General features: G+C 36.6%; 1 protein-coding gene across 1 annotated transcript in view; it reads left to right on the top strand.

The window, feature by feature from the left end:
• The window catches only part of RCOR1 (REST corepressor 1), a 137486-nt gene extending 123591 nt beyond the window's left edge, over positions 1–13895 (top strand). Inside the window, exons 9-12 of the mRNA XM_072630162.1 lie at positions 3654–3731; positions 3958–4015; positions 6217–6446; positions 9732–13895. Coding sequence (XP_072486263.1) covers positions 3654–3731; positions 3958–4015; positions 6217–6446; positions 9732–9773 — 408 coding nt within the window. The 3' untranslated portion in view covers positions 9774–13895. The remainder of the gene's footprint in view (positions 1–3653; positions 3732–3957; positions 4016–6216; positions 6447–9731) is intronic.
• Positions 13896–27254: the final 13359 nt, after the last annotated feature.

Raw genomic sequence — 27254 nt, 5'->3', positions numbered from 1 at the left:
TCCTTTGGAAGACTTTCATCTTCTTTTCCTAAGATCAAAGTGCTATTTTAGCTTAACATAGTTAAGCTTACCATTGAAATCAAGCTGATTTAACAAAAATACGAGAGAACAATTATAATTTTATAGACTGGACCAATTCTTTGTGCCAGAGAACAAGTAGAAGAAACATTTTTTGACCTATGTTTGGTCTGTTTTGGGCATAAGAGAAAAATGAAACCTATTTTAGTGCAGATATGCCCCTCACTCTTGTACAGTCCCATTTGAATAGTGAGTTATCCTTTGAAGAAGAGTTTTTAATTTTTTTTGTGTCATGCAACTCTAGCCATCTGATGAAACCTTGGGACCCCTTCTCAGAACCATGTTTTTAAATGCATAGAGTAAGACTTAGGATTACCAAGAAAATACTGTTCATATGTTTTAAAAACCAAGTTCATGAATCTGAGTTTAAGAACCCTTGCATTGGAATGTTGTCCACAATAACAAAGCTCACTTAAACAATTCCTATTTACTTCTCAAACCTTTGTATTCGGACTTCAGATTTTAATACCTCAATAAAACTGATCTATCAAAAGCTAATAACAATCTAGTTCTCATCATCTTTGACTTCTAAAGTTTTTGGTATCATTGACTGATAACCCTTCTTTCTGAAGGAAGAGTAGCCTTTCCCTAAACTTTTGGCTGCTGTTCCAATTCTCCTCCCCGTGTTTTTCTGTCTGTAATAGAGTTTCTATTAATTTCTTAAAATAAGTTTTATTAATGTCTTTTTTATTACAGTCACAAAACAGTTCTCCCCCACACCCTTGAAATGCTTTCTTGTAACAAAGAAATATAACTAAGTAATAACCATCTAGTACAAGTGAGCACAATGTATACAACATTCTACCCTGTTTGTCCTTCATTCCTCTCTTAAGTTGGCATATGTTTCATTATTTGTTATCATCAGTCTATTGCCCCCTGATCATTCTTTTCTCCGCTTTTCATTCTATATTTTCTCTTTTATCTTCCAAATTTTTTTATGAAAGGTACCATTTTATTTTTTAAAATCTTTACATATTTAAGATCTATAGTGCATTTTACATGATAATACATATTTGTTAAAAAACAACAAAGTAGGCAGCTAAATAGTTTTTATTTAAAGGTTGTATATTCTACCTCTAAAAATATGGTTATGACATAATAAGATAAAAAACAAAAGAATTGTATATTGAATGTCATATGACTGACATGCTGCCAAAGATGTGACTATCAGGCCTCCCTAGCTGCCCGCTGGTGCTCTTCCACCTACCCATTTTGCCTTACCCAGTCAGGAGTATGGCTAGTAATATTATCAAGACCTTTTCAGGAGATACCAAGGAATTCCTTCCTTAGGAATAGGTTAGGGTACCTTGCTGCATGTAATATAGTGTTATGAGTATGTCTGGAAATACAAAGGATAGTTGTATGTGAAACAATGAATTTTTGATATGCATTGCTTTCTAAAAACATATTAAATTTAACATGATAGGAACAAAGTTGACATTTTTGTGTTCCTTTCAAATTTTGTTTCCTTGTCATTTCCCCTCCACCCAGAGTGAACCCTTATTTGTGACAAAGAAAAAAATTCAGCAAAAATGTACAGTACAGATACCTTGTCTGGAAATCTGTGTAATATTCTGTCCCTAATAGAGCCTCAACTTCCTCACTGTGAGAATGGAGAAATCTCATTTCTAGAACTCGTCTTTCAGTTACTCAGAGCTGAACTTCTTTTAGTGACTTTTATTTACATTCTAGCCATGTATTGTTTTCTTGGTTCTGCTTCTTTCATTACACCTTCCCATGTTTTTTTTCTCATACACACCTTCCCATGTTTTTTTTTAATTCCTTGTATCCTTTCTTACTGTATCACAATATGCTATTATTTTCTTATACTATAATTCATTGTTGTTTGGTTGTTTTCACTTGCATCCAACTCTTTGTGACCCCATTTGGGGTTTTCTTGGCAAAGAAATTGGAGTGGCTTGCCACTTCCTCCTCCAGTTCATTTTACAGAGGAAGAAAACAATGTAAACAGATTTAAATGGCTTGCCCAAGGTTACATAGCTAGTAGCCTCTCATTTACTCCCTTCTCTCCCTCCCTCCCTTCCTTCCTCCATCATATTTGAACTCAAGAAGAAATATCTTCCTAACTCCATTCCCAGCACTCTCAATCCACTGCTGTTGCTCTCTCTTTGACTTGCTTTTGGCTTAGTAGAAAAAATTATTGAGTGAGAGGACATCAACAGCATAATTTTCTTCTGCAGCTCCAAATTTAAATCTTGTACAGCTGTACTGCTTCTTAATACAGATAACAGTTCATCAGTCAGTGTTGGCTCTTACATAAATCAAATTTTAGCAATGAAAGTGATCTCTGTAATGGCCATTTAGATCAGTACAGACCTGAGAAGGGATGTAGTCAGTAGCATCCTTGCCTGAAGGCTTCCAAAGAGTGGAGAACTCTACTGCGCTTTTTAAAATTTAATATATTTGATTTTTACCCCCTACCATCCAATTACATGTTAAAGCAATTTTTTAACATTTGGGTGTTTTGTTTTTGGGTTTTTTTGGGGGGGGGGGTTGTTTTTTTTGTTTGTTTGTTTGTTTTTTAGTTTTTAGTTCCAAATTCTATTCCTCTCTCTTCTTCCCCTCACCCCTCCCTGACATGGTAAGCAATCAGATATAGGTTATACATATGCAATCATGTAAAACATTTCCATATTAGTCATTTTGTACAAGCAGACTCGAATGAAAGAAAGTGAAAAACATTATGTTTCAGTCTATTTTCAAACAATATTAGTCCTTTCTCTGGAGGTGGATAGTGTACTTCATCTTTATTCCTTTAAGATTGTTGCTGTTACTGTGTACACTGTTTTCCTGGTTCTGTTCACTTCATTTTGTATCAGTTCAGGTAAGTCTTTCTGGGTTCTTTCTGAAATCAAATCATCCTGCTTGTCATTTCTTGTAGCACAGTGAGCCTCCCTCTCGCTGTCTCTTGTTCATTCTTGCTCTCTCACCAGTAGGCACCACTGCTCTTTCCCTCCCAGCTAGATTTAATTATTTTTTTTCTTTTGCTCATTAAAGGGACTGTTCCCTGATTACTTTTTAAAGAGGTCTATTCAATGAAGGGGCGTTACCTCACTCTTAAGTGACTACCTGAATAGGCCTTAGCCTAAAGAGTCCACTGTCTCTCATTACATCCTGGGCTGTCTCCAGTCATCCTGATGAATATCTAGTCACTGGATCCAGATGGTTCAGGAAAAAAAAGTCAGGCTCGTGACCTTGCACAGCTCTCCCTCACTCAAAACAAAGTCCAGTGCAAGTCATGTCATCATTTCTCTGATATCATGGTCTTCTTTGAAAACGAGGGACAAACACAACCTGTGAGTACACTGAGCTGCCTGAATGGGGACCCAACTACCTGGGTAAGCCAGCTCATCCTCCCCTTCTGTCTCCCTCTCCCCTTCCTTCTCCTCTCCAAAGGAAGGTAAATTTCGATGGCCAGAGGTTGCCCAATTAACTTGGGCTTTACTGGCTAGATATGAGGCAGCACTAAGCAAATGCTCAAGTGTTCTACAAATGTGAGCTGCTATAATAATTTTTTTGTGCATTTAAAAAGAAAAGTTCTTGTCTACTTCCAGATTCAGAATATTAAACAGACAAACAGCGCTCTCAAAGAAAAACTTGATGGTGGAATAGAACAATATAGACTTCCAGAGGTAAACTGTAAATACTGTCTCTTTTTTCTTAATAACCTTGTTATATACTCAATATGAAGTATTTAGTCTATTATTTCTGCTCAGCTGGTTGGGCGAGGGGAGAGGATAAATGGAACGTTCCAGTATTTTAGGATCTTGTATTGAATAGGAAAATGAAGATTCAGTTCGTCTCTGATAGAGTTCCAAGTATAAATGGGCTAATTACAATTATTCTGGTAACGTTTAGGTCATTCAGAAGTTTAATGCGCGTTGGACCACAGAAGAACAGCTTCTTGCTGTGCAAGGTATGGAAGGAGTTACATTTTTTCTTTTTCTTTTGCAGTATGTAAAAGCTGGCTTAATAACATTAGTCTGACTGCATGGGTAATAGAACTAGCTTACATGTGGATCTTTGGACCGGTGATGAAATCGAAAAAGAAAATAGATCCCACATCATAACAGATTCCTGGAGCTTTTGATTGGAGATTAAATTTGGGATTTGTGTTTATTGAGTACCTACCTACTTACTTGTCTTCAGCTTAAATTCATAGAAATTTGTGTGTCTTCAGAAGATACTGCATCCCTGACAGGCCTCTTCAGTACAGGATGTGCTTTTCATGTGTCCTTCCAATAGATATGCATCCGCTCTGCTCCCACACCAATGTATCAGACTGATAATGTCACGTAATCATAGTTGTAGAACTTGAATGAGTCTTAGAGACTATCTAAGCAATTACTTCAGTTTACAAATGAGGAAACTTAGGCCCAAAGCAGTTATTTTGCATTAAGTTCACAGGAATAGTAAGTAGTAAAGCTTAAAAATAGTCCCTTCTTTTCTTTGATACTACCTCATAACCGTCCTTCCATCACCAGTGTTTGCTGTCCTTTCTTTTGAAGTTTCATTGTTTCTATACCCAACATGTTTTTTTATTACTGTAATCTACGAGTAACTTGTACCCTATCCTTTCTCAAGAATTTCAGTGTCTGAGTCTAATCTAGCCCTTGTCTTAAGATCTGTGAGTTTCAGTATATGTTTAATGCCTCTTAGATACCCTGGCCTCGCAATTCACTCACCTCCTTAACTACTGTCCTTTCATCTCAGCTACTCACAGAGTTAATGATGCCTTCTCTCATATTAACTTCTCTTTCCATCTCCCCCCTTAAATTTGTTCTTTATACTTACTGCGGCCTCAGTCTTCTTACTCTTTCCTATTTTCTCAGTGTCTCCCCTGTGCTTCTGGCCTAAGTTTCTCTGTTCAGTCCTAACTATATACCTTAATTCCTTGTCCCTTTGTCCTTTTGTTGTTAATATTTTGCCTTAATATTGACTTTCTCATGCTTCCTACATTTATTCTTTCAAATGACTTCCTTTCTTCTTAAGCCCCTATATATCACTCTTTCCCTTTTGTCTTAGGACTTAGCTTCTTACTTTATTAAGAAAATTTGGTCTTCCCATTGAGGGAAAGGTAGCCCTTTTCCTTGCTAAAACCAGCCGCACTACTCCTGTCTATGATTTCTGCTAGGGATTTCTCCCTGATCCTGGCATCCCCTCAGGCCATTGTTTTATATTTCTTGGCCCTCTTAATCGCCAAATTCCTGGGCAAAAGTCTGTTTACTGTCTCCACTTAATTACCAAATTTTCATTTGTGCGACTTTTTTTTCTTTTTAACAATCCCTCTTCTCTGAAATTGTTCCTTTGAAAGTTACTGATATTGATTATCTGTTAAATCCACTGGTCTGTTCTTAGTGACTTTTCTTTGCAGCTTTTGGTACTGTTAACCACTGCAAACCCCTCCTCCCTCTCCTTCCTCCCTCTAGTTTTGATATGAGCCTTCCTCCTTTGATTTCATTGACACTTCCCTTTTCTGGTGTTACCCTTACCTTTCTGACCACATCTGTCTCATTATCCTTATGCTACCTCCTAATCATAGATGTCCCCTAAAGCTTATGTCCTTATTTTATTTTCTTTTTACATACTTTGTTTTGATGGTTTCATAAGCACCTCTTGGGATCAAGTATCTATGTACATGTATATGACTCCTCATTCTACCTTGTTTTTATTTAAAATGTGCATATTTTGTATTTCACAACTCATATCCCACAATTTTAGTGTGGGCACTCATTCCATTGAATCAAATCATAATCCTTCTATGTCTTTTGTGAGTTGTGGCAGAAGAAGCTATCACTTGATGACCAACCCTCTGTTTATGATCCTCTCTGAACTCATTTAGATTTATTCTTGGGTGACAGGTAGTGCAGCTCCATATTCAGAGCCATTTTCACTTCTTGGGACTTGCCAGAATTTGTCTCGCTTTCAAGAATTCAAGTGCCACATTTTAGTGGTTCCTGTACAATAATATGCAAAATAAATAAAGTGGAGGAAACAATTTTCTCCACTCTTTGTAAGGGTTTCCTCTTAGTATTATACATTCTCTGTTGGGGGTAAGTGGGATATGGAGTATTATTTTTCCTTGGCACTAAATAAAGTGACTTTTTAATTCTTTAGCGATCAGGAAATATGGCCGAGATTTTCAAGCGATCTCAGATGTCATTGGAAACAAATCGGTGGTACAAGTGAAAAACTTTTTTGTAAATTACCGACGCCGCTTCAACATAGATGAAGTTTTGCAGGAATGGGAGGCAGAACATGGCAAAGAAGAAACCAATGGAACCAGTACCCAGAAACCTATAAAGTCCCCAGATAATCCCATTAAAATACCTGAAGAAGAGGAGGAGGTAAATCTGTACCCTAAAATATGGCACTTTTCTTTGACAACAAATGTTCAAGTTGGTTTCTGTTGTTTTTGAGATTTTGACAGAAATATTTTATTCCTTAAGTTTCGATGAAACTAATAGCATCTGGCATTTTATAGTATTTTAAGAGTTGCAAAGTACTTTCCTCATTACCATGTGAATTAGGTGTATCAGTAATTTGGTATCTTGTACATACTATAGAAGAGAGTATTTTCACTTTATATATCCAATCAAATTTTGGGCACCTTTGAGTGAATAATATGTAATGTAGATTCTGTGGCAGTTTTTGATCATCTTTCAGCTTTTCCAGTTAGTATAGGTCACACATTTCTATCAAACTTGTAGGGCCTGTTATGTAGTAAGCACTTTTATTCTACTTCTAAGCTTTATTGATTGATTTCCTCACAACAGCTGTGGGGGGAAAGGGGGAATTCCTTCCTGAGAACCAGAGTGAAGTAGCAGTGTCCTTGCAATGACCTTTGTGATCCTTGACCTGGACCGTCCATTATCATGGATTTCTACACCCAGGCCTGAAGACAAAACAGAACTAGATGTGTAGATGGCAGTAAAAGTTATTTTACAGATGAGGAAATTGAAGCTTGGAGAGATTAAATCAGGTTATTTTGAGCAGTATTAAGTCATTGTCATCTAAATAATGAGTGGTCTCACTGTTCATTAGCAACACATATTTACCCTGTTTCTGGGAAATGGCATGTATGAGACAAAACATAAAATTTGAATTGTTCACCCTTTAATCTTCCTACACCTGTTAGTTGCCCTCATTATGACCTTTCTCCCTTCCACTCTACCTTTCTGTCAACATTGTTGACCTCACTTCTTTCCCTGACACCTTGACACAGCTACGTAGTATAGTAGATAGAGCAATAGGCAGAGGTTCCCAAAGTGGGCAATACTGCTCCCTGGGGGAGAGCTGGAATGATTGGGGGGATTGTAGTAGCCTCGGGTCCACTTGGGGATGTTGAATAAAAATAAAGGGGCAGTGGAAGCACAAGGAAAGAAGAGAAGAAAAGAAAATTTTGAGGAACCACTCATACATGTTTCATCTGTTGTGCAGCAGAGTTAAAGTTGTAGTTATTACATTATTTTCCAAATAAACACGCAAAATGCAAGTTATAACTATAATCAGTGGTCAAGTCCACCAACAGGCCTTAAAATGCATGTGTTGGTGGGCGAGCATGCCATGCATTTACAGGATTACATGCCTGTAATGACTTGTTTTCAGTACTATAAGGTTACATGGTATAATATTGCATCATCAAAATGTCAGTGCACGAAGATATCCATAAATTTACAATACATTATTAAATTTAAGATGTATCATCTCAAAATATACATATATACACACATATATGTTTGTGTGTGTGTGTGTGTGTGTATGTATGTATGTATAGGAATGGTGCGGATTTCAAAAAAAGCCATTATATGGCAGCGAAGGGGAAGATAGTAATATAAAAGCTAACATTTGTATAGCACCTATTATATGAGGGGGTGCTGAGTAAATTTATTTGAAAAGGGGGCCATAGGTCAAGTAAGTTTTGGGAACCTCTTGTTTATAGAGTCTGAAAGATCTGAATTATTCTTCCACAAACCTTCTGTTTCTTGTGTCTCTTGAATCTTCTTGAACATGTAAGTGCATTCATATCTTCCCTGTTTCAAAAATTCTCTCTTGACTGTTCTATATCATGAAATTATTGTCCTATCTCTATCTTAAAGTAGTTAAGTTGCATGGCCAGTAGAGAACTGGGTTTGTAGTCAGGCTGACCCAAGTTCAGATCTGGTCTCAGGTGCTTACTGGCTGTATGACTTTGGGTAAGTCACTTTTTACCTCAGTTTCCTCAACTATAAAATAGGGATAATTTTAGCACCTTGCAAGATTGTTCTGAGGATCAAATGAGGTAATTTGTAAAGCACTTGGCACAGTGCTGTCATCTAATAGGTGCTATACAAATGCTAGCTTTTATATTACTGTCTTTTCCTTCATTGCCAAATTAGCTTCAATTTCCTTACCATTCCTTTTACTCCTTGGTAGCTCCTATCCACCATTATCATGGCATTTTACAGATGAGAAAAATTAACTTGGTTCAAATCATACAACTAGTTAATGGTAAAACTGGAATGAGAACCCAGGTGACAGATTGTCCAGTCTAGTATATTCTGTTATGTAATATTTCTTCATTGCACTCCCAGTACTATCTTTCTCCAAAGACTAGTTTCACCTCCATTCCCAAGGGAATCAGGGAGTTGTAGTTTTCACCTGCCTTATGGTTATCTTCCATTGGCATGGCTTTCCCAAACATCAGATGAGTCCAAATTTATGTCTTTAGGGCCTCCATTTCTTCATCTGTACTAAGTGGACAAGAATCCCTGTAAGCCCTGTTTCAGGAATTATTGTGATAACCAAATCATCTGACTGAAAACAAAATACTGAATAAAGTTAAGATGACAACATTATTTAAACAAGTTTAATGTATTTAGCAGACTAACTTTTCTTCATTGTTCACTAACTTGTACTTGGTTAAAAATGTTTCTGTGGATAGTAGATGATTGTATTGAATATTTGATCTCATTTTCACAAGTTCATACAGAAATTGCTTGGTATTTGATCAGGTAATATCTTTCCCTTTTCTTTAAAAAAAAAAATAAGATTGATAAATTTGGTTTTGTCACAAAGATAAACCCAGATTCCCAAGGCAACCTACAAAATATAGCTCCCCAAACAGTTAAGCAGAACAGTATAAAAGAGGGAATATGATTCTTATTTCTTGAGACTTTTTGCTTTTATGGCTACTTCTTTTGTTGAGGTACTTTTTGGTATTAATAATTTTTTTTTTTTTTACCAATGTTTGTTTTGTTTTTGGCTATTTGTTGAAAATGATGTTGTCTTCATGTACATGGTTGCAGTAATTATGTGTTTTGATTTTTAAATAGATTTTTTTGTCTCTTTTTAATAAATCCCTTGTGCCTTACATCACTAAAAAATGAAGATAGATTTCCTTTTCTTTCCCCATTATACTAATAATTCCCCTGAGTTTTTCTATTTTTGCATTAATTTACATAAAAAAATGAGCCAGCTCTTTCAGCTTCCCTTAGACTGAGGGTCATACGTTCTGTACATTTTAACTATTGTTATCAGTTTTATTGCTGTTATCCAAAGTCACACAGCGACTTTCCTGACTGTGCTGCTTCTCTTCCATCAATGTCCATTTAGTTGTTTTGTCTCATACTTGATTTTCTCCTTCTCTACAGGCTGCTTCTGTTCTTGACGTCAGATATGCATCCGCTTCATGAAAGACTTGAATAGCTTAGAATAATTTGCGTTAACTACTGTTATCCAAGATATCAGGTATTACCGAACCTCAGACAGCCATCTGCATCATACCTATGTGGACAAGCAGCTATTACCAAAAAAGGCAAACACTTCGAGTCCTGTGCTGCAACTGCCTTAATTCTTTGCTCATTCCTCTGCATTGCCTCCACTTCCCAGTTTGCTTTTTGTTTCATCGGTACCTGCCTGAACACTGGGGAAAGTCACCACATCCCACATAGCTTGTGGGTTTGTTTTTGAACTGTCTCTATAAGAAGGAGCTACTCTCCCAACAGTCTCACAGTAATCGGCAGGGAGCGGAAGGGGGAGAAGAGTCAGCTCAGAAGGTCTAACTCTGTATTGCCTGTAATCTTTGCTTTGTGCGTGTTGTAATTATAATAGTGACACTCTTAGCTTTCCAGGAAGAGCCTCCTATTCATTTTTGAGTTGACTGACCACCCAGACTTCATGCTTCCTCTGAAAACATAGTCTATGTTTGTAAACTGCATCGTGACTTTTTAGTGCTCAGCGTTCAAATGCCATTCATGGTCACCTCAACTTAGGTCCTAATGATGGTTTATAATTATTAGACCATAATGGTTTAATGGCAGGTGTCTCTTTTAAGCCAACCCCTAATCTGTCTTGGTGGAAACTCACTAGTAGTGAACAGACTAGCCTGGGTTGCTGTAGCTTCAAGGGTTTGCTTGGGTTTTTTTGCATTGTAACCCTGATCAGGCACACCTTACCCTGCACTCTACTCCCTGCCTTTCTCAGTACCCCTTAGAGATTGAATCCAAACAACTTTATCTGGTGCTCATCCATTTGGAATTGGTGCCTTTCACATTTGGCATCCATATGACCATTATGCTTCAATGTCATCTTCTTTCCTTAAAGCTTGCTGCTTGCCAAAGATGATTGTATTTTTATGAGGTGTGGCAAGTATGAGTATGCTTGCCATAGATCCTGACAGGAGCACAGGTCTAGAATTTCTCCTTATATATGAGTGGTCAAATGGCTGGTGACTACTTCATGAAAGCTCACGGCACTTCCCTTTCTTCTTTGTACAACTTGGCTTCTCAATCACAACCTGCTTTGTGTACCTATGCACCAACATGTGATAATAAAGGGTAGAGTGTAGAAATAGTTGGTCAGCTTTTTGATCTAACAAGATTTTGATAAAAAGAAATATATTCCAGGGTAGTAGGATAATGCCTTTTGGTTGGACTGCTAAAACATGTCTGATCAAGGCTCTGAGATATGGAGAATAGATTTTTTTTTTTTAACCAGGCCTTGTGTTTGCAAAGGCAGATGAGGAGCAGACTAGCAAGCCACAGATTCAGATCCATGTTAAATTCAGCCTGCATTTTTCTAGGTAATACTTTTTCCTAGCATCATCAAGTTTGATTTCAAGTTTCTGTTTTCAATACCAAAAACAAAAAAATGCTTGCCAGATGCTTTAGGGTATAACATCCTTCTTAAGAACCTAAAATATGCAATTAAATTTGGACGTGTGTTTTAAGTCCCTCTGTGCACCTTGCTTTTTAAGCTAATTGATCCTCTGCTTAGGAAGAGGGTCACCTGGGAACTGTAGATTTTTAGAAATGCTTCTGGAGAAAGAGTACTCAAGTACAGCAGTTGGAGGAAAGAGAACATTTTCTTTTCCTTTTTGCACCTAAATAAGGTCTGTATGTTGCTTAGTGGAACATTTCCTATTGAAGAAATCAAAGGAGGAAAGATGAGAGGGGCAGCAACTGGTTGCTCTTGCATGATGACAGTGGAAGTAGAACAACACTAGAATAATCACCTTTTTAAAAAAAAAAGGCAGCCATCCTGCTGCTGAATTGGGGAATTGGCAGGGATGGTGTAGAGAAGAAGAATCAAGGGACAATTTTGCATATCTTTCCCAAGCAACAACACAAGTTTTCTCTATGCTAATGGCAGCACATCAGCAACTTTTGCTTCAGGAGCCCTCTTGGCCTTGCCAAAAAGCTAATTTCTTCTACCACAGATATTCTGATTAAGAAATAGTCTCATATGGCAGTGCTTTGGAAGCCAGATGCTATTGCCTGTAATTTAGAATGGCAAACAGGTCAATACCACCAGGTCTTTAATCTTTAGTGAATTAGGCTCCAGTCCCATCAAGCTACCATTCATGTTTCCTAGCAGCTAAGTTTTGGCACACTCCCTAAGGTATAATAAATAGCATATGATTTTAATTTGATAGAGGAAAAAAATAAATGATCCATCTTTGCTTGACTGCTGCCATTGTAGCTATATACGTAAGATAGCACTGTATTTTTACCTTTGATTTTCATTACACTGTTTTTGCAATGATGTTTTAAATGTAAGAAATCACTTAGCTTTAAAAGCTAAGCAGTTTGGTCTTATTTACATTAAGACCCCTTTTAATGGATCAAGAATTATATGCATCAAATGGTGGCATTCTGACATGTGAAAGTCTGCAATGATAACTGCAGAAGATGTAATGTTCACTTAAATTTTGTTTTCTTAAAAATTATCAATGTGAATGTCATAATTATATAAATTTTTGTGGAAATGGGAATTTATTTCTCCTAATTATAAGTTATTGTGCAAAATATAGTATCATTAAAGCAAATGATAGTTTAACTTTTAGTTTAGAATCCCTCAAAGATATAAAGTGTATTACATATGCATAAGCAAATTACGTTTGTTTTATTTAATTTTTCATAGGTATGTAAAGTACTAGGTAAAGTTTTTTTTTCCACTTAACCATTTAAACACCTCGTTACTTGAATATTGTGTTAACTGTTCCTGAAACACAGTGATCAATTTTGTAATATAGCTCTCTTAACCAAGGAAATGACTATGCCTCAGTTGTGCTTAATAGTTGAGCAGTTGTGGACAATTACAGTATATGCTCTGGTCCACAGGAGCCATAGGTAGTATATATGACACGACCCCTGTGTTGTGTCTTGATAAGTTCATACCAATAAAGATACTGATTTCCTGATAGTTATTTGTAAAAGTTTTCAACCCAGAGGATCCCTTAATGGTTCACATAAGCCTCTAATTTGCAGAAGGTCATTGGGTTTTAGAACTCTAACCATGGTGTTCAAACTAGTTTTTAAAATGTCCTTTAAAAAGTTCTCTTAACTATACCACTTAAATATACTCATTGTCACTTTAAATTTTAACCGTGCCCTTTATTTGTCTTTCTGAATATCTGATATGCTGTTGGTATAACTGCACACCAAATATGAGCCAAACAGTGCATTACAGCTCCCTGGGCCACTGCTAGGTGAGCCCGGGGCAGCCGTGGACTCCCCAATCGAGCCAAGGCCCTATACATGGCGCCAACCAGAAATAAAGAGCCTCTTAGTTTCCCCTGTTTTGGAGTCTATTGACGAATGACCTAGGATTCAAGCTTTTAAAACAAAATTAATCCCTGTTTTCTTTATTGACTTGAGGTAGTTTTTAGCTAGTCTGATGCTGATGATCTCGTGCAGGGGCCTAATTGCCTACAATCTTTCAGCCACTCCCTGGATTTGTGGAGCTTTTTCTGTTGATCGTGAAGCACAATTGCAGTAACAGTTCAGAAGAAGGAAGGTCAGTATAGTCTATGCATGTTGTATAATAATGAGTGTTTACAGACATATTCTCTGAAGATGAAAATTTATACTGGATTGTATAGTATTATTCCATTATGTAGATTTTATCAATTTTGTTAAGTGCTTTTAGACAGCTTAAAAAGTTTTTCAAGATTTTAAAAGATGTATAAGGTTAAGTTTGGAAATATAATGGAAATGCTGTATAGCTTTTGAAGTGATAAATTACACGTTGGAATTTTAAAGTATGTTGTAATAATGCTGTTGTAAGTAATATTTTAATGTCTTGGGCCTGTTTTTTTTTTTTATTCAGCACATTTATTGTGGTGAATGTTCATAGCATTATAAACTTGCTAAGCCATTGAAAGATAAAAGGTAACTTTTGTTTTTCTGATTATCATTTTATTGTAAATGAAATTATAGTGGAGATTGAAAAATTCATTTGTGAAATTCTGCATAATTCAGTTTTTTCTATGATTTGCTATGTTTGCTGATATCAAATAAAACCTTTTCAAGCCATGGATGTAATAAAACCTGGAGTAAAACCACCTCCCTCCCCCACCCCGCCCAGTGAAATATTCTAAATTGGTGTTTTCTGTTTCTAGATTTGGTCTTGGTATTGTCAAGGATGTAGTTTAATATCATTCCTGGAAATTAGCTGGCCCTTTTCTATTCAGTAACAAGATCTTTATTGACTCCTCTTGTCTTCATTCTTAATCCCTTCCTGAGATAAAGAAATCAAATATGTTTGGGTTCTACCTGTATGCATATTTATTTCTAAAGTTTCTTTACTTAGGGGTATTTGATCAGGAAGAAAATCTCTCTTTATCCATGAGTAGTTAGTTCCATGGTCCTCTTTTCAGACCAAACCACTTGCTCCTTATATTCAGTTTCATGAAGAATCTGAAGAGTCAACCAATGTCACAGCTCTTAGAATGGTATTAAGATTGTTCATAAGGGACTTCACTAATTTTCCTTTTTTTTAACCTTTTAATCAGAATATTTGTTGAACCTAAAACTGAAATGTGGGTTTGAGCATAGTTATTGCCTTGGGTTTGTCTATATTAGTCTTATTTTTCAAGTAGACAAGTAAGGTACCTTGTAGCATTTTGAAACTGATTCCTGGTGACCCATGTGCTGGTATCAGCCAGGTTGTGGCTGTTTAAAGATTCTGCATTAGTCAAGCTACCTGTTTTTCTCTTTTCCAGGATTAGACAAAGAAAAGCAATCAGAGGTTTAAACCACAGGTGCCAAGTGTTTAATAACAGCAAACAAGAAAGGATAAATAAGGTTTGACATTGTAACAGCCACCTACCCACTCTAGGATACTCAGATTTGGGGCAAAGGCATATCCAACCCATATGAACCTTAAACCACTGAAGCTAAAGGTTGGAGTTATGATGATCTGCCTTTGTTTGCCTGACTTCTTATAATCTCACCAGTGGAAGCAGTGTCTACAAGAATGCCAATTCAAACCATTCCTTGTATTGGTGGTCAACCTCCAAGGGACCCCACTGTACGTGCTGTGATCATCAGGCTAATGAAAAGTAGACTCCTTCCCATTTGAGCTCTAGGAGTCTAGGTAATCAGATAAATTTATATATGAATCAAAAGGTTTTATTAATGCAACAATGTAGTAACGTATATGTAAATATAAAAGACAACTATTTAGTTAGATACGTACTTCGTGTGTATATATGTAAATAGATAAACATATACAGGATGTCCCCAAAGTTTTAGTGTAATTTTAAGCTTTAATTGCTTAAGAAGTGTAAATGCTACATTTATTATATTACATATATTTTAAAGTTGGGGAGGTTGATGTTTCTTATTAAGGTTCTACATAGCTACCATCTTATATATTGCTCTAGTGGATTATCCAACTTTCTAAAAACTTTAGTCAGCTGTTGTTTAATGACAGAAAGAATTGTATTTGTAATCCTAGCTTTAACAACATCTCAGCAGCAAGTTTTATTATACATACATGACAGTTTTTACATAACCCCGCATGAAAAAGTGTAATGAAGATAAGGTAACCAAGCAAGAAGATTTCCTTTTCCAAATCACTGGTCTGAGAAAGTTTCATCCAGAAATTCATACACAATATAGAGTACCCCATTTTGTTAAAATTAAAAACTAAGTATAAGACAAAGTTAAAAATTTTTTGAATTTTTTCAGATTTTTTTGTTACGTTTACACTTCTAAAATTGATAAAGCTTAAAACTCTAGTTTTGTTTAGCTTGTACACTCTCTTTATATTAAAGGTTTCATGTATGTAGAAAAGAGTGTGGAAGTAGACACAATAGTATACATGAGGGGAAAAATGTGATGTGTCATTGTAAACAAAGTTCACTTCTTGACTAGGCAATCTCTGAACTTTGTCATGTTTTAAGTCCACGACAGAGGCAACAGCTTAAAAAAGTTTTATTGATGACTTCATTCTATGGCTGGTTCTAAGAATGGTCATTGTAATTAATCTGAGTACAGCTGCTTGTAATCACTTTCCATTTACATTATTCTAGTCATTATGCCTATTGTGCTTTCTTTGCTGTGCATCTGATCATACAACTCTGCTCATGTTTAGATTGGTCAGTCATTATTTTTTACTCCCGTTAATTCATGTACCACCACAACATAGTCAGGTATTTCTGAATTAGTGGTTATCTACCTTGTTACTGAATTTTGTTTGTTTTGCTGCTACAAAAAATACTACAACAGATATTCATATATAGAGTCTTTTTTGTGTCTTTGATCTCATTGGAGTATAAGTCCAGTAATGGGATCATTGAACCAATTCACATCTCCACCAACATTGTATTAGTAAAGCATTTGCCTTCATATGTATAAATGAGATATGAAGTAGAGATTACTATTGAATTAAATTGCAACAATTTTCGGGTGATTATGACAATAGTGAGACCTGGTTCTTATTGATTTGATTTCCTTTGGCCTTGAAGATATTTGAAATAGGATCATTAGGTCCTACTATTTTTCCTTTGATTAATGAGCTCTACCCTTAGTATGTGAGCTCCCTGAAAGCAGGGATCATGCTTTTGCTTTATATTTCTAGTGCTTAGCACAGTACCTGAGCCTTAGGTAAAAAAACAATAAATGACAGTTCACTGACATTACAACATATTTAAACATTAATACTATTTTCAGAAAACCACATGATTGGGAGGGAGAACAAAGCATTGCCTTGTTCTATTGATCACAGACAGCTTTGAGCCTTTCACCTTCCAAAATATCCTCAGTCAAGAGGTCATTCCAGTGTTTTGGCTGTTTTTTTAAACATTTCCAGTGACAAGCTTAGTAGACTCTTATGGGACAGACATCCCATTCCATTTTGAACAGTCAAATTCTTAAGTGAAGCATAGCTGATTATCTTTGGATTTGTAATTTTTCCATCTTATCCTCAACAGTGTCATGAGAAACTTTGTCAAATAACTTGCTGAAGTTCGGCAATACTGTGTCTGGCATTCCCCAAAGCTAGAGTATCAAGTAATTCTCTCATGAAAGAACATGAAATTAGTCTGTCATGGCTAGTTCTTTACTCCATGCTGACTCCTAAAACATCCCTACAGTCTTTTTCAGACGCTCACAATATTTTAAAGAGGGATGATGAAGGCTTCCCTTTTTTAAAGTAATGACAAATATTCCCATATCCTGGAAATTTTCCTATACTCACTGCTGCATACCACACTTCTTGCAGTCCTCCCCCTCACCTCCATATCTATCATCTCCCACACATTCTGACTTGGACCTCATGGCAGCTCTGTGAGGAAGTATGAAGTAACCTAATCTTCCTTTGCCAGCTGTGATATTACCTTATTTGCTACAAGTTACATCTAATTTTTATACCAGGAATGCAGGACTGGTTCAATACTGGGAAACTATCAGCATAATTGACCATATCATTAATAAAACCAACAGAAATCATATGATTATCTCAATAGATGCTTCTGCAAAAGCCTTTGAGAAAATACAATACCCATTCCTATTAAAATCACTAGAGAAGAGAGGAATAAATGGAACTTATCTTAAAATGATAAGCAATAGTTTTGTAAAACCATCAGCAAGCATTATTAGTAATGGGGATAAGCTATAAGCCTTTCCAATACAATCAGAGGTGAAGCAAGGATGCACATTATCACCTCTGTTAATTAATATTGTACTAGCAATAAGAGAAGAAAATAGAATTAGAACAGGCAATGAGGAAACAAAACTGTCACTCTATAGAGAATGAAAGATCCTAGAGAATCAACTAAAAAACTGTTTGAAATTATTAACAACTTCAACAAAGTTGCAGGATACAAAATAAATCCACTTAAATTATCAGCATTTCTATGTATTTCCAACAAAGTCCAGCAGCAAAAGAGAAATTTGGTCATATTGTGTGATCCTTGTGATATATTGCTGTAATCTCTTTGCTAATATTTTATTTAAAATTTTTGCATCAATATTCATTAGGGAAATTGGTCTATAATTTTCTTTTTCTGTTTTGACTCTTCCTGGTTTGGATATCAACACTATTGATAACAGTTTCTATTTCCCTTCCAGCTTGATTCAGTTATTTTTTTGTTTTGTTCATTAAAAGGGCCATTCCTTGACTACTTCTTAAAGAGGCCTCTTCACTCAATAGGCATTACCTCCCTCTGAGTGAGTACCTGAAAAGGCCAGCCTAAGAAATCCAAGGTTTCCCATCCTGGGCCATCTCTGGTCATCCTGATGAACATCTGGTCACTGGATTCAGATGGCTCAGGAAGAGAAAAGTGAGGTTGGTGACCTTGCACAGCCCTCCTTCACTCAAAACAAAGTCAAATGCAAGTCATGTCATCATTTCTCTGATGGCATGGTCTTCTTTGAAAACAAAGGACAAACACAACAATAACAACATCTAGTTATTCCTCTTACCTCTTAATATCTACTAAAAGATTGTAGAGCAGAATTACAAAACAGAAAACTTTAAGTTTTCTTGGAATGACTCCCCTCACTGTTTGATAATTAGACAAAATAAAGTAAGCCTTGGACTGCTGATGGGTCATCTCTTCTAAAGTCTGTCCCTCGAGGGCAAGTACTAGATCTCTCAGGACTAATTTGTGGTGTTTAAGGAAGTGTTTTTGTAGTTGATGTTTCTTAGCATTTGGTTCTCCAGATAGAGCCCAAGAATAGCCCAAGAATGACATGGGAAGGGGAGGGGGGAATAGTATGTTTAGATTAAATCAAACCTTTTTCTTGGAGTAAATCTATCCCTAGAGTCTGTCCCGATGTTACTTAGAAAGGCCAAACCAGAGGCAAGTTTTGAAAGGCTACATGGCCTACATGTACCACGTGTCTCCTTTCACACTATTGTTTGGCTATAGCCTCACTAAATCATGGGTCATGGGTTCATAGACTTAGATATGAACAGGATCTTAAGTGCCATAGGCTAATTCCCTCATTTTACAGATGAAGAAACTGAAACATAGATAGGTTAACCGACTTGGCCAGCTAAGAAATCCAAGGTGGGATTTGAACCTAGATCTTTCTGACTCCTAAATCCAGTGCCCTATCCTACTAAACATGCTGCTTCTACTATACCATCAATCACCCATCCTCCTCTCTTCCTCTGCAAATGTCCTTGTACAGTTTTTCAGAGCCACAAAGGACACCTCTGAGATAAAAGTTTGTATGGCAGAGAGAACATAGAGTAGACTGTATTCTAACTGCTGTTGACTTCTATTGTGACCTCTCTAGACTTCATCCTGAATTTCCTTTTCTGTAAAATAAGGAGATACTTAATACATATTATTTGTAAGGCCTCAGGTACTACATTCATTCCTCTTTCCTTGAGGTGAGGATAAAAGATGAAATATGAAAAACAGATCACTGGATTGCAAATTGGGAGACCCATCTTCCACTGCTGACTTGGGTGGACAAGTTCCTTTTCCATTCTGGCCCTAAGTTTCCTCATTTTTGACAAATATTTTGCATGTGTTTATTACTAATTTTTATCAGTGTTTGGAACTCTCAGCACTAATTAGTGTAGCTACCCTGCAACTTATAGTCTTAGAGAATTGCCTTGGTTATTGAGAGGTTGCAACATGACCAATCCCATGGCCAGAATATGTCTGAGGCAGGACTTAAACTCAGCTCTTCCTGACTATGTATCTAACCATTCCACTATACTGCCTCTGGAAAAATAATAGCAGGTTACACTTTGAGCCACTACAAGGTTATTTTTGGAAGCATCTTCAAAATTGGTGTTTGGAATCCATTGCTAATATGGAATGGGGGGGAGGGGAATGGGGAGATGGATAGAAGGAAGAAAAGTTAAAACTTGGGGAAATCTTTAGTCTTCTGCCCTGTTCAGATACTGTTGGGATTGTTGTGCCCAGGGGAGGGTAACCAAGATGGTGACAGGATTGGATGTTATATGAGGTTTAGTAGTTTTTAGCTTTGAGAAAGTAAGACAGTCTAATGTGGAAAAAAAGATCAGACTTGGAGTACATGGCCCCAGACAGAACTAGGAGCAGTTGATGTATAGAAGGATTTTGGTTTAATATAAGAAAATTTCTCAGCAATTAGATATGTCCAAAAATGGACTGAACCTCCATGTTGGGCAATGATTTCCTAATTTCTAGAGGCCTTCTAAAGTCTAGATGACTGTTGTAATGTTGTAGAGGGAATTTTTCAGGCAAGGGCTGGACTAGATAAATCATGAGATCCCTTCCAACTCTCATGAGTTAAGTGATTCTAAGTAGCTTCTGAACTGGGCTCTTCAGCAGGTAGAAGTAAGTAGAGGATGAAAGAATTGTATAAGCAAAATAAAACAGTGAACTTTGTATGTTTAGGGAGAGAGTGAAGCAATCTGGTTGGATCATTAGGTGTATTACTAGTAGGGAACAAGGTATATTGGTACCAGGCAAGAGAGAGAATGCAAAATCAAATGACTGGACCTTTTCCATATCTATCTTACCTAACGCTACTTGTAAATAAGGAAATTGGAGCCCGGAGAAGGGAAGTAATATGTGCCAGGTTTTGCAGAACCAGAATTCAACTCAAGAAACTCCTGTCAATTGTAATGCACATTGTTGGGATGCTAGAGATTCAAAGATGAAAAACAGGCACTGACCTTAAGCTTACTATCCAATATGGGAGATACAATAAATACATTCAGATACAAAGAAAAGAACTGGACACAGTGCTCTAGGAATATAGGAGGAGAGTGAGATTAGTATCAACCAAGGAGGACCAGGGAGAAGGGGTGATACTTGAGCTTGTCTCTGAAGCAATACTTAGTAAGCATTCATTACCTACTTTGTGCCCAGCAATAAGAAGACAAGAAAAAGACGAAAGTCTCTGCTCTCAAGGAGTTTGCTTTCTGGTGAATCAACATGTACTATAAAAGGTGACATTCATGCCGAATTTTGAGGGAAACTAAGGGATACTAAGAAACAACAGTGAGGAGGTAGTGCATAGGGACTAGAAGGGAGAGTAGAGATGTATTTTAATAGCCAGAACAGTAAGGAAAAGCACATTCTTAATACTGAAGTATGTGTGGGGAGAAGGAATTTTTGTATAAGGCTCTCCAACATCTGTCCACCCCACAAAGAAGATTTCCAGACCAGACATTTTGGCCTGAGAATGATGAGAGTGAGGCAGAAGTTAGACTGATCAGTAATCTGGATGTAATTTTAATTAACTGTAGTTGGGAAAGTATATATGAACCCCCATCACTCCTTTTGTGCCTCATTTTCCTCTCCTATAAAATGAAGTTGTACTTCATTAGCTCTATGTTTCCTTCTAGTTCTGACTCCTATGATGTATCTCGTTGTCCCTTCAGTCTTCTCTGAGAGTAGTTCTCAAGTGATTGAGATGGGGCACTTGAACTTTAGGCTAGTGTCTAAAGAGCTGGGAAAGAAATTTTATTTGCTTAATTGGCAGAGACCTTCTGGGATAATACAGCTCTCCTACAAGGGGCACAAATCCCACTAATGATATATGGTTCTTAAAACAGAAGGAGTAAAGACCCTGCAACATTAGGATACACAGGAGACTGATACTATGTGATTCCCTAGCCATCAGCCAGCATGTGTTCAGGGTCTTCTGTCTTTGCTCTTCTACTCCTGACTAGTAACTTGATCCTGACTCATTGTTGCCTGCCTTGACTGTTTCGATGGAGAGCCAGTAGTAAGTTAAGAGACTCTGGAGAAGAGGACAAAGCAGATAGGAAAGAAATTTGTGAGATAGAATTGTAACAGTTTGGTGACTTGATCTTGTGTTGGGAGAAAGGGAGCAACTCAATGAGATTTCTGAGGTTTGGTAGCTAGGAAGGTGGTGATGCCATCAACAGAAATAGGGAAATTGGAAAGGGAGTAGATTTTTGGGTGAAAGCCATAGCATTTAGAAGGAAGGGACCACATGGCCTCTAGGTCCAAAGTCCTCATTTTACAGACAAGGCAGCATGCCCACAATAATTGTGAGGCACTTAAGGTCATTGCAGAGCTACAATTCAAATGTGGGTCTACTGACTCCAAATGACTGGTACCCTTTCTATTTTGCTAGCTTGGTAGCAATTTTGTACATACTGAGTTTTAGTTAAGAAGGATGCTTAAGGATGCTATAACTCCCCTGTCCATGAAAGGGAAGCAACATAGTATGTGGGAAAGGATATTAATTAGACTGAGTCAGGACACCTTGGTTTCCAGTATTAGTTTTCCTATGAACAGTGTATGACATCTCTGAGACTCCGTTTCTTTCCAGCTGTAAAGTGTATGGCTTTTAAACACTGACATTTTAATGGTTGATGATAGTTCAACCACAGGAAGAATAGCTGACAGGTCAGAAGAGAGATGAGGCTGAGATGACTACAGTCGTTCAACACAGCCTTTTGGATAAGGAGTCAAAATGTAGTCGGGTAGCCAAGAAACTGAGCTCAAGTCCCATATTTCTAACCACGTGCTGGGCATCTCCTCTTACAAGTACTTTAGACTCAACGCATCCTTCCTCTCAACTTCCTTATTTCTCTTTTTCTCCGCTACCAGAACAGGCAGGGCAACAAGGATCAGGTCACCAGGCTAGAGTAGAAAAAGCAGAGGTAGAAATGTTGAAGTAAATCCTGGAGGCCTAGCCATCCTTGCTCAGAGGAATGGCACCACCTTCCAGTCATCCATGTTCAAACCCAGAGAATCATCTTGGATCTTCTCTCTCATGCAGTGAGTCACCACATGCAGTGCCCAGTCCTGGCAATTAGATTGCTTTCGTTTTTCTCATGTATTCTCCTTTTTCTACCATGCCTAGTTCCAGTTCCTCTCTTTTCTGCCAGATTGCTTTATTTTTATTTTTATTTTTAAAAAGTCTAAACTTAAACACCGAATAAAAAGAGCACTTCTGTATAGAGAGTACAGCAGAAAAAGAGGATTGGGCCTGAAGCTACAAATCTTAAAGTTTGCTTTTCCTCATAAGTATATAATAAATTCCTTGTCTGTGTTTCCTTCTATCCTTTCTTCTGTTCCCTTCTTTTCATTAAAAAAAGACTCTCTTCTACTCTCTATTTTTGGGTAATCCTATTGCTAGTCTCCCTCTCCCTTCCACTTAAAATCCCTTGTCAGCCAACAAACATTTATTGAGGGCTTACAGTGTGCTAATTGCTGGGAATGCAAATATGAGCCCCTCCATCCCCACCAAAAAAAGAGTCCCTGCTCTTAAGAAGCTTGCAAAATAAGAAAGTAACGACGTTGAAAGAAAAAACGGAATTAAATAAAAGTTTTAAAAGCTGTTTCACAGCTGATTTTATTAAAAAGAGGAAAGCCAAATTACTGTTATCAAAAAGAAAAAAATTCAGAAGAAATGAAGATAAAATGAAGGAAATTATTAGAAATGTTTGTCTAATTATATGACAATAAAACCAATGACTTAAATGAAAAAGAAGAATGTTTACAAAATATAAAGTACCCCCAAATTAGATAATTTAAATAAGTCTCAGAAAAAAGAAATTAAATAAGCCCATAATGAATTCCTGGAAAGAAAAAAAAAAGCTAGGACCAGATGGATTTACAAATTATATCAAACATTAAAAAAAATTCCAACGTTATGTAGACTTTGCAAAAAATAGCAAAAGAAGAAATATTAGTTACCTTTTATGAAACAAATATGAACTTGATTTCCTAAACCAGGGAGAATTTTAAAAAGGACAAAAGCCATAGACCAATATCTCAAATAAAGTGACCCAAATATAATGCTATCAAAGATGCTTCTACTATATATAAAAAACTACAGATCCATACTATGACCAGGTTAAATTTATACTGGGAATTCAGGACAATTTCTCAACAAAATAGTTCATATTAATAACAGCAAAACTCCAGTATCAAAAGATCTTGGAAAGCCTATTGACAAGATGTAACACTCCTTGATGTCTTAAAAAATAAATAGAAAACAGGAATAAATGCCCCTTTCATATGGCAAGTAGTATACATCAAAAACCAAGAGGTAGCACTGTATGTAAAAGGGATAAATTAGTGGCCTTTCCAGTAAGGTCAGTGATCATGTGTGTCCATTATCACCACTACTACTTAATATAGTCCTAGAAATGGTAGCAGTAACAATAAGACAGGAAAAAGAAATTAAGAGAATAAACATAGGTAAAGAAGAAACAAATTTTTGTTTTTTACAGATGATATGATAGTTTACTTAGGGAACCCTAGAGAGTCAACTTAATATTAATTAAAACAATAACTTCAGCAAGGTTTCAGGATTTAAAATATATAAATCAATAGCATTTTTGTATATTAGTCACTAAACCCAGTCAGAGAAGAGACAAAGATTCCATTTAAACAACTACAGAATGTATAAAATATCAACCTGTTAAGTCACAACCAGGAACTACGTACAACTTCAAATCATTCTTTATGGAAATAAAGACAGACCTAAGTAATTGGAGAAATATTAATTGCTTGAGGGTTGGCAGAGCCAATATAATAAAAATGAACATATTAAATTAATTTGTGTCTTCACTGCTAACCTATCAAACTATCAAAGAATTACTTTGTAGTTCTGGAAAAAAAATGCTAATAAGGACTTCTATGAACTGATGCTGAGCAAAAGGAGCAGAGCCAGGAGAACTTTGTACACAACAACAACCGCAGCGTGCAAGGAATATTTCTGGTAGATTTAGTCCTTCACGGCAATGCAAGGACCTCAAAAATTCCCAATGGACTTGAGGCAAAATGCCTTCCATTTCCAGAAAAAGAACTACTGAATTGGATTGCAGGATGAAGCAGACCATTTTCTCTTGCATTATGCTTTGTTTTGGTTTGGTTTTTTCATGATTTTTCCCATTCATTTTAATTCTTCTATGCAATGTGACTAAGGTGAAAATGTATTTATTAAGAATGTATGTGTAGAACTTATATAAGATTGCATGCTGTCTCAGGGAGGGAAGGGGGAAGGTGCAGAAGGGAGGGAGGGAGAATCTAAGATATATGGAAGTGATTGTAGAAAACTGAAAACAAATTAATAAAAAAAATACTAATGAAGTACCTCTGGAGGAACAAAAGCTTAAGAATTTCAAGGGCAATAATGAAAAAAGGGAGAAAGGAAGGGACCTAGCAGTACCAGATATCAAACTGTACTCTATATATATATATATATATATATATATATATATATATATATATATATATATATATATATATATATACATACATACATACATACATATATATATATATACATACATACATACATACATATATATATATATACATACATACATACATACATATATATATATATACACATATACTGTAAGGCATATACATCAAAACTATTGGGTACTGGCAACTAGGTGACATGGTAGATAGAACTCTGAATCTGAAGTCAGAAAGAATCTGAGTTCAAATGTGACCTGAGACACTAGCTGTGTGAAGGTAAAACTCACTTAATGTCTGTCTGCTTCAGTTTCCTCATTTGTAAAACTTGGATAATAATAAGTTACTTCACAAAGTTGTGAGGATAAAATGATAAAATTTGGAAAGCACTTTGCAAATCCTAAAGTGCTGTATAAATACTACCAATTATTTTTGGCTAAGAAATAGGTTCATAAGAGGAACAAATTAGGTATGCAATATTAAGCAAAAACTGGGAAAATTGGAAAGCAGTATGGCAAAGATTGGGTTTGAACCTACATCTCATACTGTATAGTAATAAAGGCTCCACATAGACACTGACAGACATAAAAGTTGTGAAATTATAATTAAATTAGAAGCCAAGAAAATAATGTTTTTCAGATCTATGAATGGGGGATGGCCAAATAAGGGAGATGATCACAGAAGATAAAATGTACAGTAAGAGTCATTCCCTAATTAATAAATGGCCAGAGGATATGAGCAGAATATATTTATTTCCCTTACCCATAGATCCGAAAGACAATTTCTTCCTTGCTGCTAATTAACTACAATTTCACAAATTTTGTCTCTCAGTATCCATTTGGATGCTATATAGTTTCTGTTCTATTGCTTTTTCTGTTGCCATAGTTTGCAGTGGTGAAAAGTCTTTTAATTGACCGATGCTGGAACTGATTATGTATTGAGCATGTTCTGAAGGACCTTCCATTATGCATGCTCAAAAGCAGACTCACCAAGGATTGAACCACATGTTCTATAGATAGGGCAAAGCCTCATCCATTATTATATAAATATAATGTGTGTGTGTGTGTGTATAAAATATACAAAATGAATATGATAGTTTGGGGAGGGAGTGTTTTAGCAGTTGGAAAGGATCAGGAAAAGATTCCTGAGCAAGCTGGCATGTCGAGTCTTGAGGACCAAAGATTCCAAGAGGCAAAGTGGAGGCAGAAGGAGTGAATTTCAGGCAAGGGAGACACCCCTGAAAGCATGGAGATAGGAGATGGAATGCAGTACTGAGAACATGAAGTAGGAATGTTATAGCTGGATGTCCAAGTGTATTTTTAAAAGGCAGCAATGTGTAAGGAGCCTGAAAAGATTGGTTTGCTATTTGTTAAGATTTAAACGTCAGTGGAATTTATGTTTGGTTCTAGAGGTAATACTGGAGTTTATTGTGGGGGTACCTGGATCAGAGGTGCTTTAGGACAATCACTAGCAGATTTATGGTTGGGAAACTGGGAGAAGCTGGAGGAGGGGAGACCAAATAGGCTTTTGCAGTAGTTCAGGTGATGAGAGCCTGAAAGGTGGTGAAGTGTTAGTGAAGAGAACGGAAGAAAGCATTTTTAAGCGCCAGACGCTGGGCTAAGTGTTACAAATATCACCTTATTTGTTCCCCACAACCAGAAGGTAGGTGCTACTATTATCCCCATTTTGCCAATGAGGAAAGTGAGACGAACATTAAAGTGATTTGCCTAGCATTACACAGCTAATAAATATATATGGAGAGAGGGTTGTGGGTATTAATTCAGGTCTTTCTGACTCCAGACCCAATAACTCTTATCTAACCTGCCACCCAGCTGGTGGATGGATATAGAGGAGAGAGGCTGTGGAGGGGAAGAGGACAAAATTTGGCAGTTGGTTGGATACATGGAGTGAGTGAGAGGAATCAAGAATGATACCAGTTAGGTGACTAGAAGGATGATTGTGTCTGATAATATGGAAGTTCAGAAGGGACATGGTTTGGGGGGTGGGGAAGAGTGGGAAATAAGGAGTTCTGTTTGGGGCACATTGAGTTTGAGATGCCTGGGGGACCTCAAGGTCAAAATATAGGCACTGAAATTTAAGGCCAATATTATAAATAGGTATTGCTAAACTAAATGTAATCCTCAAACTTGTGGAATACAAAGCTTTCAAAATGTGGAGACTTCATGGAAGAAATTAAAACCACATAAGAACAAGATGAGGTGCACATATTCTGGCCAGCACTGGA

This window comes from Notamacropus eugenii, chromosome 1 (genome assembly GCF_028372415.1).
Source record: "Notamacropus eugenii isolate mMacEug1 chromosome 1, mMacEug1.pri_v2, whole genome shotgun sequence".
NCBI lineage: Eukaryota > Metazoa > Chordata > Mammalia > Diprotodontia > Macropodidae > Notamacropus > Notamacropus eugenii.
The sequence above is the reverse complement of the archived record's forward strand: the minus strand, read 5'-3'. Positions and strand labels throughout refer to the sequence as shown.